The 19,401-nt window shown below is 39.9% G+C and overlaps 1 protein-coding gene across 1 annotated transcript; it reads right to left on the reverse strand.

The window, feature by feature from the left end:
• Window positions 1-14,638: 14,638 nt before the first annotated feature.
• LOC123772929 (zinc finger protein 98-like) lies at window positions 14,639-15,712 on the reverse strand. Its single transcript, XM_045766365.2, has one exon. It carries the CDS (start codon window positions 15,710-15,712, stop codon window positions 14,639-14,641), a length of 1,074 nt encoding a protein of 357 aa, XP_045622321.2.
• Window positions 15,713-19,401: the final 3,689 nt, after the last annotated feature.

Genomic DNA, 19,401 nt, shown 5'->3' on the forward strand with positions numbered 1-19,401 from the left:
TATCAATTCTGCCAACCTTGTCTAAAATATTTGAAAATCTAATCTACAAGCAGCTTTACTGCTGTTATCTATTGTTGCTGTGTTTGCTGTGTTTGTTATCTAGTCAAACACAATATATCGAGCTCTTGCCAATATAGCTTCAGACCCCAAAAGAAGCACTAGTGATGCACTGATTAGTATGATTACCTTGATACATGCAGCTCTTGATAAAAATGAGTTCCCTGTTGGGTTATTTGTTTACCTACAGGCTTTTGACACTATCAACCATCAAAACCTTCTTAAATTAAATTATTATGGAGTCAGAGGTCACTCCCTCCAATACCTTCTGTCTTACCTTAGTAACAGGCTCCAGTATGTTTCTGTGAATAATTTAATTTCTCCCACCTTACCCATCAACATTGTTATTTCACAGGGCAGCATACTGTACTTTGCCCTCTCCTCTTTCTCATCTACATTAATGATCTTCCAAATGCCTCTTAACACCTCAAACCAATTTTATTTGCTGATGACACAACCTTCATTTTGTCCAGTCCTGACCCTCTTGCTCTGAATGTTACAGTGAATATTGAACTAAATAAAGTCCATCTTTGGCTAACTGCTAACAAACTCACCCTTACATTGACAAAACCTTTAATATATTATTTGGAAATAAATCCTTAGATCAAAATTATTCTAAGAATGAATAGCATGGTAATGAAACGCCATTTTCTGGGTGAGTCCCGGAGGCTCCACGGCAAATCTGGTCAGTGTTTTTTTCACCATTTTTGATTTCCAATCTCAGAATTGAAATGTAGATCATGGGCACGAGGGTCTTGGGCTTCCCAGATCCTTGCTCTCATTACATTCAACACTGGTTTCCTAGGGGGAGCCCCTGCGGCTCCCCGGAGCTACTTCACCAAAGACGAAAACAGAGGGACGCATCCGGGAGGCGGTTGGTGCTGTGGTGTGGTGCTCACACCACAACCCGAAAACGAGACAACAGGCTGTAACAGCCGACCCAAGGCGACAGGCCCAACTAGGTTCAGGAACATGCACGAAGGAGTGCGCAGCCAGGACCCAGCGCGACCGCCAAAACAACCCTGGGCTTGAATGTCAGCCCAAGACATGCCACCAAAGATGGAAGCAAGCGCAGCAAACCGACGAACATCAAGGGCACGGGGAGAGACCGCAGGCCAGCTAGAAAGTAGGACCAAACGGACGACCTGAGAGACCCAAAACCAAGAACAGGGAAGAAGGGAAACTGGAACAACCCAAAGTGCAACCCCGGCCACAGAGGCCGTGGCACGCTAGGAACAGCGGAGAGCCGCAACTGGCCACAAGAAGAAGCACCCCCGCCAACCAACCAAGCAGCAACAACCCCAGTACCCCTATGGAACCAAAGGGGCCACAACAAACCAAAGCGGAGAGAGAAAAAGAGCACCCTGCCCCAAAGCAGAACAGCTCAGGTGGAGCATGCGCAGGTAGGAGACAATCCATGAACGGTGCAGAAGGAACAACAAAACCGGAGCAATCCTCAGCGGCTCTGCCAGTGCTGCACGAGACAGGGCAACAGTATGCGGCCAGAAGACAACCCTCAACCACCACGAGAGAAGAACAAGACCATGACCACAAAGCGCAGTACACCTACGAAGAGACAAAAAGAAAAAGAAGGACCACCAGAAAACCCCATATCACCGCCGAGACGAAGCACGCAGGTTAGACACATTCAAGAAGTCACCTGATCACCAAACACATGGTGAGAGACTTGAGTCACAAGTACAGTACCAGACTAGAAGACTCGAGGAGAAGACCGCACCAGCCCCGCCATGGACCGGACCAATAATGTAAAAGAGGCGGAACCATGGGAAAACCCCAGGGTGCGGACACCGAGCAAACCTCACCAGAACCAAAGCTGTCAAAGAACCAAAAGGCATGTCTGCCAGGGAATCAGGAACCCAAACCAATCAGGAAAGAACAAACCCAGCTGAGCAGACACGGCCGCCCCCCCTCCCACCCCGGACCCTTGAAGGAACAATAAGCCCGATAAAGGACGACAAGAAGCAGCTGGCAGAAACTGCCAAACCGCAAACTCCGCAAACAGCAAGGGCAAAAAGGGCAGCGAAAAACCTAAGAGCCAAGGCCCAGGCAGAGGCCAACTAGAAGACGAGCACCACGAGCCGAAACCCAAGACGCGAAGCGAAAAACAGTGACACTATAACCTGCAGGAGCGGCACCACCAGCCCCAGCAGGGCAGAACGAAGCACGTGTCGCTGAGGAAGTAAGGAGAGCTATGAAAGACATGTAGTACTGCACTAAAACAAAAAGTACAGTCCAGAAAGGAACACAAAGAAAAGTCATAGCCAGGGTCAGAAATCAGGCACCCCCTGCCCTAACAAAAAGGAACTGTAGGGGGCAGGAGTGGGTGATCGGAAAGCTACATACACCAACAGACATTGCAACACAAAAGCTGGTAGTGACACACAAAGAGAAGAGGAAGAACTCAGAGCCATACCGGAACACTGGGCCTGTTCCACAACAGGAAACTGAACAAGAACATATCCCAACCTAGCACGAGCATGAGAATAGCCAAAATGCACCTACCAAGATACACAACAATGTGTTGGAGAGGTAGGAAGACATAAAAATGCAATAAAAAGACCCAAAAGACAGGCCAAGCACTGAATGCCAGGGACAAGAGCAGAAGCAATCGGCAACAGACGGGACATGAACCATATACACAAACTTGTAGCGAGGGAAAACAAGACACTCACCCAAACTCAATTGCTAATGAGAGAAGCAAACCCCCACATGAGCACCAAAACCCAGACTCCAAGAACAGGAAACAAGGCTTCTGACCCATAGGAGGAAGGAGAGGGGTACAGAAAGCATATATATATGCATATATATATATATATATATGTCGTACCTAGTAGCCAGAACGCACTTCTCGGCCTACTATGCAGGGCCCGATTTGCCTAATAAGCCAAGTTTTCCTGAATTATTATATTTTCTCTAATTTTTTTCTTATGAAATGATAAAGCTACCCATTTCATTACGTATGAGGTCAATTTTTTTTATTGGAGTTACAAATAACGTAGATATATGACCGAACCTAACCAACCATTCCTAACCTAACCTATCTTTATAGGTTAGGTTAGGTAGCCGAAAAAGTTAGGTTAGGTAGTCGAAATACAATTCATGAAAACTTGGCTTATTAGGCAAATCGGGCCTTGCATAGTACGCACAGAAGTGCGTTCTGGCTACTAGGTACGACATATATATATATATATATATATATATATATATATATATATATATATATATATATATATATATATATATATATATATATATATATATATATATATTATATATATATTATATATATATAATATATATATATATATATAATATATATAAAATATATATAAAATATATATATATATATATATATATATATATATATATATATATATATATATATATATATATTATATATATATATATAAATTTTGTGAGGGTACCACCTCTGGTGCCAATGTGGGGACCCATAGCCTCGGAGAAGAAAATAAAAAGTATTCAGAGGAGACCTTGTGGTTTCTCACTGAACACTAATATTATCTTCTCCTACCACCCCCATTCTTTTGTATGTACACATATATATTTACTTTATTTGAACTTTGTTACAAAAAAAGAGTTACATATGGGTTACAAAGATGGTTATCATAGGTTGTCGAGTTCCTCCAGCTCCTCAGATGGCGGACATTATATATATATATATATATATATATATATATATATATATATATATATATATATATATATATATATATATATATATATATATATATATATAATATATATATATATATATATATATATATATATATATATATATATATATATATATTAGTATATTTTGGTAGCAGTCTTTCCTGTAAACATATATTATTAAATATGCCCGAAAAAGTAAGATTAATAATTCTAACACGAATTTTCTCTATCTTTCGTACATTTCTTTTCACTGTTGGTGGTAATTCAAAACTCAATTCTCCAAAATTCATTTTTATTTCTAGTCTGACGCGACACTTGAGCGTGTTTCGTAAAACTTATTACATTTTCAAAGACTTTAGTTCACACATACACAACTGAATAGAACTTACACATCTCCGATTTGTTTATATCTACATTTGAGTGAGGTGGATGGGGTGAGGTGGTATTTAATAGGGTATTAAGTTCATCAACACAAGACAGAACACGAAACAATGGGTATTGAATAGAAGTGATTGTAGAAAGCCTATTGGTAAATATTTCTTGATGCTTCTATATTGGAGCGGAGTCTTGAGGTGGGTAGAATATAGTTGTGCATTATTTGGTTGTTGATTGCTGGTGTTGACTTCTTAATGTGTAGTGCCTCGCAAACGTCAAGCCGCCTGCTATTGCTGTATCTATCGATGATTTCTGTGTTGTTTACTAGGATTTCTCTGGCGATGGATTGGTTGTGGGAAGAGATTATATGTTCCTTAATGGAGCCCTGTTGCTTATGCATCGTTAGACACCTAGAAAGAGATGTTGTTGTCTTGCCTATATACTGGGTTTTTTGGAGCTTACAGTCCCCAAGAGGGCATTTGAAGTCATAGACGACGTTGGTCTCTTTTAAAGCGTTCTGCTTTGTGTCTGGAGAGTTTCTCATGAGTTGGCTGGCCGTTTTTCTGGTTTTATAGTAAATCGTCAGTTGTATCCTCTGATTTTTGTCTGTAGGGATAACGTTTCTATTAACAATATCTTTCAGGACCCTTTCCTCCGTTTTATGAGCTGTGGAAAAGAAGTTCCTGTAAAATAGTCTAATAGGGGGTATAGGTGTTGTGTTAGTTGTCTCTTCAGAGGTTGCATGGCGTTTCACTTTCCTTCTTATGATGTCTTCGACGAAACCATTGGAGAAGCCGTTGTTGACTAGGACCTGCCATACCCTACAGAGTTCTTCATCGACTTGCTTCCATTCTGAGCTGTGGCTGAGAGCACGGTCGACATATGCGTTAACAACACTCCTCTTGTACCTGTCTGGGCAGTCACTGTTGGCATTTAGGCACATTCCTATGTTCGTTTCCTTAGTGTAGACTGCAGTGTGGAAACCTCCGCTCTTTTCCATGACTGTTACATCTAGAAAGGGCAGCTTCCCATCCTTTTCCATCTCGTAAGTGAAACGCAGCACGGAACTCTGCTCAAATGCCTCCTTCAGCTCCTGCAGATGTCTGACATCAGGTACCTGTGTAAAAATGTCGTCAACATACCCGCAGTATATGGCCGGTTTCAAGTTCATGTCGACTAAGACTTTTTGCTCGATGGTACCCATGTAGAAGTTTGCAAACAGGACACCTAGGGGAGAACCCATGGCGACCCCATCTACTTGCTTATACATAATCAGTTTTACGAAACGCGCTCAAGTGTCGCGTCAGACTAGAAATAAAAATGAATTTTGGAGAATTGATTTTTGAATTACCACCAACAGTGAAAAGAAATGTACGAAAGATAGAGAAAATTCGTGTTAGAATTATTAATCTTACTTTTTCGGTCATATTTAATAATATATATATATATATATATATATATATATATATATATATATATATATATATATATATATATATATATATATATATAAATAGCTCTGTATAAATATATATATTTATACAGTGCTCAGTGAAGAGCACTGTATAAACATGAGAGGTCCGCGGTTGTTCAACGTCCTTCCAGCGACTATAAGAAATACTGTATTGCCGGAACAACCATGGACATCTTCAAGAGAAAACTGAACTGTTTTCTAAGAGTAGTTCCGGATCAGCTGAGCTGTGGTGGGTATGTGGCCCTGCGGGCCGCTCCAAGCAACAGCCTGGTGGACCAAACTCTCACAAGTCGAGCCTGGCCTCAGGCCGGGCTTGGGGAGTAGAACTCCCAAAACCCCATCATGCAGGTAACTGGTCCAACCCATGCTCCGCACCCCCACAACGGTCGCCCAAGGCAAAATCGGGGAACGCCCCAAGAATATTGTGGAAAAACATCTTGATAACCCGTTACCTAAAAATCCAAAGTCAGTAAATGTCAGGTTAGGTTAGGTTAGGTTAGGGCAGTGTCGTACCACTGCGTCATGGGGATATCAATTCTATGGAGAAATTATGAACGTGAAAACCAACACTCGCCGATGTCAACCCGGGCGAACACCACGAAATGCAACATATGGGCTGACCCAACTTCTACCTGGGTCAGACATTATGGTTCGGAACACATATAAGGGTACAGCCAGGCACTGAACGTTGGGCAATGAATAAGAGTCCAGAGTCCCGGCTGACAAAATCACCAGACCGTATAATCTCACCTGTAGAGCAGAGGCACTATCAGGTCACGACACGGGGTAGCCGTGTAATAGCCTGGGAGCATTGCTAGTGGAGCATGTCCAGAGATGCTTGTGCAGGAGATCAGGTGCAGTGGAGAGGTGGAGGAGGCACCACTCCTATCCACCCCACATCCACAAGCAGAGAAATAACTAGATGTGTTCCCCACATATATCCCAGAACGACCCCAATACCCAGGGGGCGATGATTGGAGAGAGATAAGATGAGCAAAAGCTGTGTATAACCCGGGAGAAAGTGCGCGGTTATCCCAGGCACGGTACTGCTAACCGGCACCCCAAACTACCAAGCAAACTGCTAAAAGTTGAACTCACCAGACGTGTCTACTCACGAGGGCGAAGCAGGGGGGTGCCACCAACAACAACCCTAAGATAAGGGGGGAGGGGAGAACACAAGGCAGCCCCCCCCCCCCACCACCAGGCAAAACAAAAAGAATAGAAAAACCTCGCAAGAGAACAACTTACCTGAAGAGAACAGAGCCGGCCGCTGTTAAAGGTGAAAACTAGCTACGCAATACACCGCGCCCCACCAGTGAAATAACTACCACTTACCTGAAGGCAAACAAGGGCAGAACCCCCCCCTCCACCACCACACACTCGAGGCGGCCAAACGCCAAACAGCGAAAACCCAACCGAGGTAGACCCAAGGTGACTTGTGGAAGGGAACTCCAAGCCCCAAGGGTGGTACTTACAGGGCACTCAGGGAAGATGACCCTAAACACATGCAGCCCGAGTACCTAAGAAATTATTCCCAACTCGCACGTCACCGTAAGAGCAATACTGAAACCAATAACAGCACTGAGAGAAGACTGGAGTTGGAGCCACACGACTATGCACAATCCTATCAGCCAAGGAACTGAAGTGTGGATCGTCGGCACGAGGGTCTGGGGCTCCCCCTTCCACCTCCCGGGCAGAGGGGAGCTGCGCAGACATGTGGCGCAGCTTGCGTGACTTCATGCCTATTTGCTTGTTTTTTCTTTTGGGGAGTTCTGCCCACTCGTTTGGGGATTTTTGTTGTTTTAACCAGAATAGGGGTTTGTTTTGTGGCACTTACCTTTCTGGGTGCCTGTACCGGTCGATGGCAGATATAGAATACTCCAAATCACATGTGCATTTCTATGGGCCATTGCTCCTCATGCCTCTATGAAGGGGCCAGATTCTGGCTTGTGGTCCCCGGTAGGCATAGAACTCCACTCACATTGAATGATGCAAAATAGTTAGGTTATCCATATCAGCTTGGATAGCTCTGGGGAGCTGAAGGGGCTCCCCCCCAGAAAAGTTTATAAAACTGTTGGCATTCTTTCTAAGAGGAGATATTATGTACCTCTTCCTGCCCTGGTGATGCTCTATTACTCTCTCATCTAACCTTATCTCAATTATGGTATTTGTGCTTGGGGTTCTACTACTGACCTTCAATGCTTCCTAGAAGGTTGTAACAGAACCCATGGGCACCACACGCACGAAATAAAGTGTTCCCCTGTGCGCACGAAATAAAGTGTTCCCACAAAAATTCTTTTTTCTTCGTAAAATGATAAATTCCCTTCCCTGAACATGTCTATGTAAAAATAAATACCAAATTCCAAATACTTTGGTTGTGGGGACGTGGACAAGGTGCGCTGTGACATCATCAGGGCCTGGTTGCCCGTGCGTGACTTGCCCAGACACGGTCGCGCGGGCCATTCAAGCACAGGGTGTTACCGCAAATATATTTTCAATTATTTGTTTTATGTATTTCCAATGCGGTTTTATTTGTTTTTTATCGTATATGATGCATATTTGTGTCCTTTACAATATGTATACAGTAGAACGTTCATAATGTTCCATTGAACTGTGATACGTGTCAGTAATGTGTCCACAATAAATGTTTATTGTCGCCATATTACTTGTTAAAAATTCACTAAAATTACAATATATACAGTTTCACACACTATTTACACAGTAACACACTGTCTTACATACTCAGAACTTCGGAAGTGAGTAATAATCAACGAAGTAGTCCATGGTACACAGCGCAACTTTGCTCTTGTTGCACCAGGTACAGCTAGATTTTCGCTTTCTGCTTCTTCGTTCTGTGTGCTTGCAAATAACGCACTCATGTACACCCTTGGCATTAGTACCTGTAGGTGGTATGTAGCCAAGCTTGTAAAACATAAGGTAGTCTTGAAAACATTACAGGAAAAGATCAATTTGTTAGGTAGTCATGAAAAGATCGCTTTGTAAGGTCCCACACAAGAAGAGATTCAGCTAGCCTCAAAGAATGTCCGTCAGTCTGTAAGAAATTCAGCCAGCCTCAAAGAGTGTCCGTCAGTCAAGAAGAGATTCAGGTATTCCTGAAAATATCTATGGAAAACACCACCATGGAAGCCGCTAACACTATTCATCTATCTATGCTACTTGTATCAGATGCATCATCACTGAACGCAGAAAACGATTCATCTATGTATCATCTAAATAACTTGGAGATAGCATAGCATAGGTGGGCAAGGATAGCGCTCAGAGCTACAATTAGATACACTCGCTGTATCATCCTCATAGGTGCTGAATCACTTGCATCCGACCTTTGTGTTAGGTTCTTATTGCGCCTAGCTTCACCAATATTATGACCCTTATGTTCTTCAAACAATAAGGTTTGAATTTCACCAACAGCGCGCGATCTTTCAACACCACGTCGGACAGGTGTTTGGGAGCCAGAGGCGCGTGCGCCACCCATGGTTGCTCACTCAGTACTAACCCAGTCAGCAGCACTAGGGTATTCTGGGAATTTTTTCCAAGATGGCTGCCCCTCATTGGAGGTCCTAAGCGTCCATTTCGTACACAACCAACCTCGCACACATTTAGAATGGGTACGAAAAAAATCAAAAAGAGTTTTCTTGGTTGGCACAGTTTCCCACCGACCGAGAATACTCAGTTGGCGTAGTTAAGTGGATAACTGCTGTTTTCTGCCATGTCCCCTCTCCTTATTTTTTCCTTTTTTTCAACACAATTTATACTTAATCTCAATTAGTATTAAGTTTTAGTCTTAGTTTTTTTTTTTCACCACACCTTGCCTGAAATGCTGTGCATATTAGTGGCTTTAGGTATTGTATGTACTTGCTCTATTTATAAATCCAATATTATGTTTGTAACTCATCTAAGGATGTACTTTTACCTGAATAAACATGGAATATGAGTTTGAATTTGAATTTTAAATCATTAAATATATAAATAAATATTGTAATTAACATAAATATAATCCCACGAGTCAGTTTTCCCCATACAAGGTGACAGCATTGAAATTTCAAGATGAAGCTCACTTATTCTAAATTGTACATTAGATAAATGAGAAGATAATCTTGAAATGCATAACATCTGATACCACCAAAATGAATAGCATTCACAAGATCAAATAAACACAATCTGGTGCCATTAAAATTAATTATGAATATTCTAGTAGCTTATACAATTAAACTGGTTACTAAGACCTTTTTCTAGAAGACAGGACACTAGACCATGTGAGTTTTATCACTTGAATAATTAAATCCACTAGTTTGTACCTTCCCATATGATTGCGAAGCTTAAATATTTTCTCCCATTCAGGACACACATGAAGCTTATCATCCCTATGCACCTTCCAGTGTGCCTTCAAATCTTCCACATGAATCACTTTTCCTCTCTCAGGTGGGACACTGCTAAGGATTATCACCAATATGCTCCATCATGTGAGGCTTCATAGTGTCAAGATGACTAAATCTTTTCCCACACTTGTGGGGCATTTGTCTATATGAACATTCTCTCAGTTCTCCCATGTACCCCCTTCATGCATAAAATCATTGTACTAATTCACTGGAGTGTCCCTTTGAATTTTGCGTCAGTGCGAACGTCTGTGCAGCAGCCACATGGAAGCATATACTCCCGAGGCCTATTACAAAATGGCAGACCATCAATACAGTGCACATGCCTTTTCATTTATTTATTAAAGTAATTATACCACTTCAGATAAAGCACATGTTTACCAGTCCCTGTGGTGCAGTGGTTAAGACGGTCGTCTGGTGTTTCGCAAGTGTTTTGTCCTGGGCTCGTATCCTGGCCGGGGAGGATTTACTGGGTGTAAATCCTTAACTGTAGCCACTGTTTAACTCAACAGTAAAATGGGTACCTGGTTATTGAACGATTTTTTGCGGGGTCGTATTCCGGGAACATAGGATTAAAGAATTGCCTGAAATGCCACACATAATAGTGGCTATACAAGAATGTATTAACTCTTGTATAAATAAATAAATAACTTGTATAAATAAATAAATAACGCTGGACTCGTGATCCTGTGGTCCCGGGTTCGATCCCGGGCGCCGGCGAGAAACAATGGGCAGAGTTTCTTTCACCCTGATGCTCCTGTTACCTACCAGTAAATAGGTACCTTGGAGTTAGTCAGCTGTCACGGGCTGCTTCCTGAGGGTGGAGGCCTGGTCAAGGACCGGGCCGCGGGGACACTAAGCCCCGAAATCATCTTAAGATAATCAATACAATGCACATGTATTTTCATTTAATTTATTCAAGTAATTATACCACTTCACTTTCAAACACAGCTAACTTTGACAAGCAAGATAACCCCATCATTCAAGGTAAAAAAAATTTTTTTATTATACTGTATGTCCCAAAAATATTGGTTTTGTGAGAATTTTTGATGGTCTGGACATGCATATTCCACTTATAGCATTGCACCTATGGAAAATCTTAATCCATGTTTCGAACAAATGTTTTACAAACGCCGACTCAGAATGTAACTCGTTCGTAATTGGGGAACTGCCTGTACTGTAATTACTTTCTGATCTATGTTTTAATTATCTTTGTTGCTTCCCAAATTGCCGTAATAACTAGAAATTGGGCTTAAATATTCTGAATGACATACTGAAGAACTCACACATGATAAATAAACAATGTTACATGAAACCCATTTATGTGCAAATTAAAATAACACTTTAATTACAGTAATTGGACAGTGACCTTGAATGTTGAGACAATTGTCAAGTATGTTTCTATAATACTCTTAGTTACAGTCAGTGGATGGTAACCTTGAATGTTACCACAATAATTAACATGTTATAAGTAAGAGCAAATTATTCCACCTTATTCAATCTATAAATAATATAAACTAATGATAGAGGTTAAATATATTCTAACCACATCATTCACATACATCAAGACAACAAGAAATTAAACAACAAATCAAAACAATATAGATTGTTTTGTCTTTATATTTGTTTTTATCATATATAAACTACTCCTATACCTGCTAACAGACCTATAATAATCAAACATACCAATTATGCATACTAGCACTAATTAGGCCTAGGCTATGTAACTTGAATAAACTACTCCACACAATAATATAAATTTTAGTCAGGTTAATATAGATGCAAAATACTGGTTTAAAAAGTGCAAGATTCAGGTTAATATAATTGCCAAATTCAGGCTAATATAATTGTCAGTCATGCTAATATAATTGCTAGTCAGGATAATATAATTGTTACCCAGGAAAATATAATTGCCAGTCATGCTAATATAATTGCTAGTCAGGATAATATCATTACAAGGGCTAGGCTATTATAATTCCTCATCAACATAAAATAATGCCAGTCAGGCTAAGATAATTACAAGGGTGAGGCTAATATCACTGCTAGAAAGGCTAATATGATTGCTAGACAGGAAAATGTAAGTGCCAGTCAGGCTAATATAATTACAAAGGCTAGGCTAATGTAATTGCCAGTCAGACTCATATAGCCTGTTTTAGTTTGACAATACATATTTTTGACATTTTAATATAATTACCAAGGTCATTTTATCCACATCTAGTTTAGCATATATATATATGCCAGTCAGATCAATATAAATACTGCAGCTAGACTAGACTAATAAATATGTCTGAATGGCAAATGTAAATAATAAGAGTCAAGTTCAAATTAATTCCAATATATAATATAAATTCTGAAGTGATTTATGTAAGTCAGTCATGAAAATCACTTTGATGCTTCTTACCAAGAGTAGTGAAAACTACAAAATAGTCATAAATAATGTATAGACATGGAAATCATGTAGTATGAATACTGAATTGATATAATTGTTTTCAATAAAATGGTCTGATTTTGAGCACATTTGAAACTGTTTTCTACTCCCTGCTCCAACACTTAATATGATTATTACAAATAAAAATGTCGCCTAAGTTAGCAAACAGATATTATACTATTTTTATAAATAATTTCTTAACCCTTGGGCAGCGGCTATGGAAAATGGTTATATCCACCTATGCACAAAAAAATATAAAAAAATCCCCAAAATAATCTTTCATTATAGAATTATTAATTTGCATGAATGTAAGAAAAACATGAACATATGCGAATATTTTTAATTTTATAGGGATGGAAGCATTCTAGAAGGTTGGGTAGTGGCTGTGTCAGGCACCTGTTGACGCTTCGTTCTCGAATTTGATAACCTGTGTTATCCTCCAATGTTTCACCATTTGTTTCCCTATATTTACACGAATGTGTGTTGAATAACTGGATAAATCACATAATACATGATAATGTTTCAATTGATGATTGGTTTACCTGGTATACTCCATTACAACCAGTAGTGAAAAATACTGTATATGAATATCATTATTAATGGTGTTAGACTTTGGGAGATGAAATATGACCTAATCGGCACCATACGAGTGAGAGTATAGATTGAAACAAAGACGTAAGCCACCAGTGTGCACCCACAGATGATAATTGTCATACGGGGCCTCGTAGCCTGGTGGATAGCGCGCAGGACTCGTAATTCTGTGGCGCGGGTTCGATTCCCGCACGAGGCAGAAACAAATGGGCAAAGTTTCTTTCACCCTGAATGCCCCTGTTACCTAGCAGTAAATAGGTACCTGGGAGTTAGTCAGCTGTCACAGGCTGCTTCCTGGGGGTGGAGGCCTGGTCGAAGACCGGGCCGCGGGGACACTAAAAAGCCCCGAAATCATCTCAAGATAACCTCAAGAAGATGACAATAACCGCACTCACCTAGTAAGTAATAATTCATTGTTGGAGAACAGGCAACCAGAGTATGTTTATACAAGTTGGGCTTGTATTGAGGGTCCTTTCCCCCTCATGAGGTCAAATTATAGACTCCCCAGGATGTAACCCAATAACAAGCTGACTAATTCCTGGGTACCTACTTGCTGCTAGGTGAACAGGCATGGGCAATTTGCCCAAAATGCTATGCGTGTTAGTGGCTTTGCAAGAATATAAAAACATCACTCAAATGTAATCTCACCAACCCATTGTACCTTCTTTTAAATAAAATATTATTAAAATATTATTATTATTAGATGATAGGAAATGGGCCCAACTACTGTATTTCTGTCCCACCGGGATTTGAACCCGGAATTCTCGATTGTGAGTCGAGAACAAACCCAACTGTACTACTAGGACCCTTAAATGAGAAACAAGATTTACTGGTAACTGATGAGAGCAGAATTTTTAACAAGGGGTCATAGTAAACTGTATTACATCCACATAGATCTATTATATCATTATTTGCATCATACATGTAAAGCCCAGGCAATAATTATATAAATCGTCATATGACGATAGCCACATTCACCTAGTATCTAATGAGTAACAGCATTTATTAGAAACTAATGAGAACAAGACTTTTTCAAGGGACAAGGTAAACTCCATTACATCCAAATAGACCTATTATCCTTATTTGCATCATACGTGTAAAACCCCAGACAATAATTGTTTAAATCATCATATGAAGACTACTGCATGAATCAACATATAATGATGATTGCTGCCTAAGGGTTAAGAGAACCTGAATGGAAAGTACATTATTATTATTATTCAGATAAAAATGCAAAAGAAAACACAAAACTTTGTTATCTTGCTTGGTTAAAAAACAAAAATACTTTAACTATACACAATTTGCAGTTTTACTACACTGCTACACTGGCAGCTCCCTGGTGCCTGCTTGGTCTATGAGGAAATTCAATCTTACATAAAAAAACAAAATATTAAAATAAACCTCAATACCTTGTGCTGCAGTATGAATTTGCATATTTCTCATGCAAAATAGAAGAAAAACCCCTTTGAAGGACATCCAGCTGAGAAGGTGATAGCATGATATTTTCAAGATGGGTTTATCTTGAGGTTATCTTGAGATGATTTCGGGGGCTTAGTGTCCCCGAGATGAAGTCAACAATTTCCCAATTATTTATACAAATAATGGAAATGTGCCATATTACATTTAAACATTCTCTGAATCTTCTACCACATTTTCAATTTTTAGCTTATCATCCGTATGCACCATTCTGTGAGTTTTCAAATCTCCAGCGTCACTGAATTTCATCCCACACTCCTGACACTCATTTTCAATTTTTAGCTTATCATCCGTATGCACCATTCTGTGAGTTTTCAAATCTCCAGCGTCACTGAATTTCATCCCATACTCCTGACACTCATTTTCAATTTTTAGCTTATCATCCGTATGCACCATTCTGTGAGTTTTCAAATCTCCAGCGTCACTGAATTTCATCCCACACTCCTGACACTCATGAGGTTTGTTGACTAAATGAACTAACATGTGAGTCTGCATACTTTCAAGATAACTGAACCTCATCCCACACTCTGGACAAATGTGAGGTTGATCCCCCATATGCACTAACATGTGCATTATTAAAGATGTCCCTTCTCTAAATTTTCTGCCACACTCAGTGCACTCAAAAGGTCGTTCCCTTGAATGCATTAACATATGAGTCTTCATATGGTCAAGACGATTGAATCTCTTCCCACACTCTGGACACTCGTGAAGTTTGTCACCTGAATGTACTAACATGTGAGTCTTCATATTTCCAAGATGACTAAACTTCTTTCCACACTCTGAACACTTGTGAGGTTTGTCACCCGAATGTACAAGCATGTGAGTCTTCATATGATCAAGACGACTGAATTTCTTCCCACACTCTAGACACTCATGAGGTTTGTCACCTGAGTGCACTAACAAGTGATTTTTCATACTTCCATGACGACTGAACCTCTTCCCACACTCAGAACACTCATAAGGTTTAACATCCAAGTGCACTAACATGTGAGTCTTCATATTGCCAAGCAAACTGAATCTATTCCCACACACTGGACACTTGTGAGGTTTGTCACCCGAATGCACTAACATGTGAGTCTTCATATTTCCTAGATGACTGAACTTCTTCCCGCATTCGGGACACTCGTGAGGCTTGTCACCTGAATGCACTAACATGTGAGTTTTCATATTTCCGAACTGACTAAATTTCTTCCCACACTCTGGACACTCATGAGTTTTCATCTTCTTATTATAATAGGTGGTTTTGAAGGTTTATTCCTGAGGATGGCTGCACCAGTGGTGATGGTGGGAAGCGCGTCACTGTGGAGTCAATGTTGGCGGTTATGAAATGTTTGAGGGTTGTTTCTTAAGAGTTCAACTTGATGAGCACTTGGCGGTCAATAGCGCTGTTCTTCTATATATTCAGTGTGAAGATTTTTACCTCTGGATGGCTGCACGAGTGGTGGTGGAAGGAAATTCTTCTACTTGATGGTAGGTGCAGTTTGAATGAAGGGTTTATTAGGAAACTCGACAGGGTGGAGCGTCAATGTTGACGGTTCGACAAGGGTTGAATATTGAGTCAAGTTAAACTTGATGTGAGCACTTAGCGTATCAGTGCTGCTGCTCCATCTTTATGATAGGTGCAGTTTGCGTGTAGGTTTTCCCTTAATACCGATGCGTGGAAACTCGTACAAGTGTGTAATTATGTCGTTGAATGAGGGCGATGACGATCAAGACACCGAGCTGTGTTTGTTTATGTTTGTAATGGCGGCGGACGCTTATTGTCCTAGTCAAAACAAAACCTTTATTCACAAATTATTGCATATTTATGATTCGGAAAGTTTACATAATTAATAATAATAATAACAATAATTATAACAATAATTTTTTTGTTTTTTATTTATACATGCAAGAGTTCCTACATTCTTGTAAAGCCACAAGCACGCATAGCGTTTGGGGCAAATCCCTAATCCCAATTTTCCTTGGAATACGACCTTTTTATTTTTTCCTAGCAAAATTAGGTATACACAGCAATGTGCTGCTGCACTATTCTATATAATATATATATTTATTTTGTAGCGAGTAGATTATCCCAATAATATACTCGCTACATTACGCATTAGCCTCATGAGAGAAGCAAAGCTCTTCTTGGTACTAATTATGGAACTCAAACCTTTCCCAACTTTCACATACTACTCCTGTCAACCTTTGGAGAACGGTGAGGTGTTGCCCGATCATACAAACAGCAGAGGGGCGAATAATAACTGACCATTTGGTCAGGGAGACATCTCCCGTCACACAGGGTGCAGCCGCACCTCCACAGATCTCCAGTATCATCTATTGATACAGGTAATGGCTCAAAAGGGCCACCACTTACGGGCTACTCATACCCGTGCCACCTTTTGGGTGGCTTAATCTACATCAAACAATCGAACAATAACAAGTCTACTTTCAAGTGTGGTCTAGAACAGATTCTTGTAAGATACTGTACCGACGCTCAGTGCACTCAACTCACACCATTGCTCGCCAAAGTACTCTGTACAAAGTACTTCTGCGTACTTCTGTATATTCGACCAAATATATATATATATATATATATATATATATATATATATATATATATATATATATATGTCGTACCTAGTAGCCAGAACTCACTTCTGAGCCTACTATGCAAGGCCCGATTTGCCTAATAAGCCAAGTTTTCATGAATTAATTGTTTTTCGACTACCTAACCTACCTAACCTAACCTAACCTAACTTTTTCGGCTACCTAACCTAACCTAACCTATAAAGATAGGTTAGGTTAGGTTAGGTAGGGTTGGTTAGGTTCGGTCATATATCTACGTTAATTTTAACTCCAATAAAAAAAAATTGACCTCTTACATAATGAAATGGGTTGCTTTATCATTTCATAAGAAAAAAATTAGAGAAAATATATTAATTCATGAAAACTTGGCTTATTAGGCAAATTGGGCTCTGCATTGTAGGCTGAAAAGTGAGTTCTGGCTACTAGGTACGACATATATATATATATATATATATATATATATATATATATATATATATATATATATATATATATATATATATATATATGTCGTACCTAGTAGCCAGAACGCACTTCTCAGCCTACTATGCAAGGCCCGATTTGCCTAATAAGCCAAGTTTTCCTGAATTAATATATTTTCTCAAATTTTTTTCTTGTGAAATTATAAAGCTACCCATTTCATTATGTATGAGGTCAATTTTTTTTTATTGAAGTTAAAATTAACGTAGATATATGACCGAACCTATTAACCAACCCTACCTAACCTAACCTAACCTATCTTTATAGGTTAGGTTAGGTAGCCGAAAAAGTTAGGTTAGGTTAGGTTAGGTTAGGTAGGTTAGGTAGTCGAAAAACAATTATTTCATGAAAACTTGGCTTATTAGGCAAATTGGGCCTTGCATAGTAGGCTGAGAAGTGCATTCTGGCTACTAGGTACGACATATATATATATATATATATAAGTATATTTTGGTAGCAGTCTTTCCTGTAGACATATATTATTAAATATGACCGAAAAAGTAAGATTAATAATTCTAACACGAATTTTCTCAATCTTTCGTACATTACGCTTCACTGTTGGAGGTAAATAAAAAATCACTTCTCCAAAATTCATTTTTATTTCTAGTCTGACGCGACACGGGCGCGTTTCGTAAAACTTATTACATTTTCAAAGACTTCACAAATACACAACTGATTAGAACTTGCGTTTCTCTGATTTTATATCTACATTTGAGTGAGGTGGGAAGGGTGATGTGGCATTAACACAAGACAGAACAATAGGGGATATTAATAGGGTATTAAAAGTATCAACACAAGACAGAACAGAAACAATGGGTATTGAATAGAAGTGTTTGTAGAAAGCCTATTGGTCCATATTTCTTGATGCTTCTATATTGGAGCGGAGTCTTGAGGTGGGTAGAATATAGTTGTGCAATAATTGGCTGTTGATTGCTGGTGTTGACTTCTTGATGTGTAGTGCCTCGCAAACGTCAAGCCGCCTGCTATCGCTGTATCTATCGATGATTTCTGTGTTGTTTACTAGGATTTCTCTGGCGATGGTTTGGTTATGGGAAGAGATTATATGTTCCTTAATGGAGCCCTGTTGCTTATGCATCGTTAAACGCCTAGAAAGAGATGTTGTTGTCTTGCCTATATACTGGGTTTTTTGGAGCTTACAGTCCCCAAGTGGGCATTTGAAGGCATAGACGACGTTAGTCTCTTTTAAAGCGTTCTGTTTTGTGTCTGGAGAGTTTCTCATGAGTAGGCTGGCCGTTTTTCTGGTTTTATAGTAAATCGTCAGTTGTATCCTCTGATTTTTGTCTGTAGGGATAACGTTTCTATTAACAATATCTTTCAGGACCCTTTCCTCCGTTTTATGAGCTGTGGAAAAGAAGTTCCTGTAAAATAGTCTAATAGGGGGTATAGGTGTTGTGTTAGTTGTCTCTTCGGAGGTTGCATGGCTTTTCACTTTCCTTCTTATGATGTCTTCGACGAAACCATTGGAGAAGCCGTTATTGACTAGGACCTGCCTTACCCTACAGAGTTCTACGTCGACTTGCTTCCATTCTGAGCTGTGGCTGAGAGCACGGTCGACGTATGTGTTAACAACACTCCTCTTGTACCTGTCAGGGCAGTCGCTGTTGGCATTTAGGCACATTCCTATGTTTGTTTCCTTAGTGTAGACTGCAGTGTGGAAACCTCCGCCCTTTTCCATGACTGTTACATCTAGAAAAGGCAGCTTCCCATCCTTTTCCGTCTCGTAAGTGAAACGCAGCACGGAACTCTGCTCAAATGCCTCCTTCAGCTCCTGCAGATGTCTGACATCAGGTACCTGTGTAAAAATGTCGTCAACATACCTGCAGTATATGGCCGGTTTCAAG

This window comes from Procambarus clarkii, chromosome 12 (assembly GCF_040958095.1).
Source record: "Procambarus clarkii isolate CNS0578487 chromosome 12, FALCON_Pclarkii_2.0, whole genome shotgun sequence".
Lineage (NCBI taxonomy): Eukaryota > Metazoa > Arthropoda > Malacostraca > Decapoda > Cambaridae > Procambarus > Procambarus clarkii.

What these genes read in the sequence shown, in the direction of transcription:
- LOC123772929 (XM_045766365.2), bottom strand. Translation starts at nt 15,712, where the DNA reads ATGAAAACTCATGAGTGTCCAGAGTGTGGGAAGAAATTTAGTCAGTTC.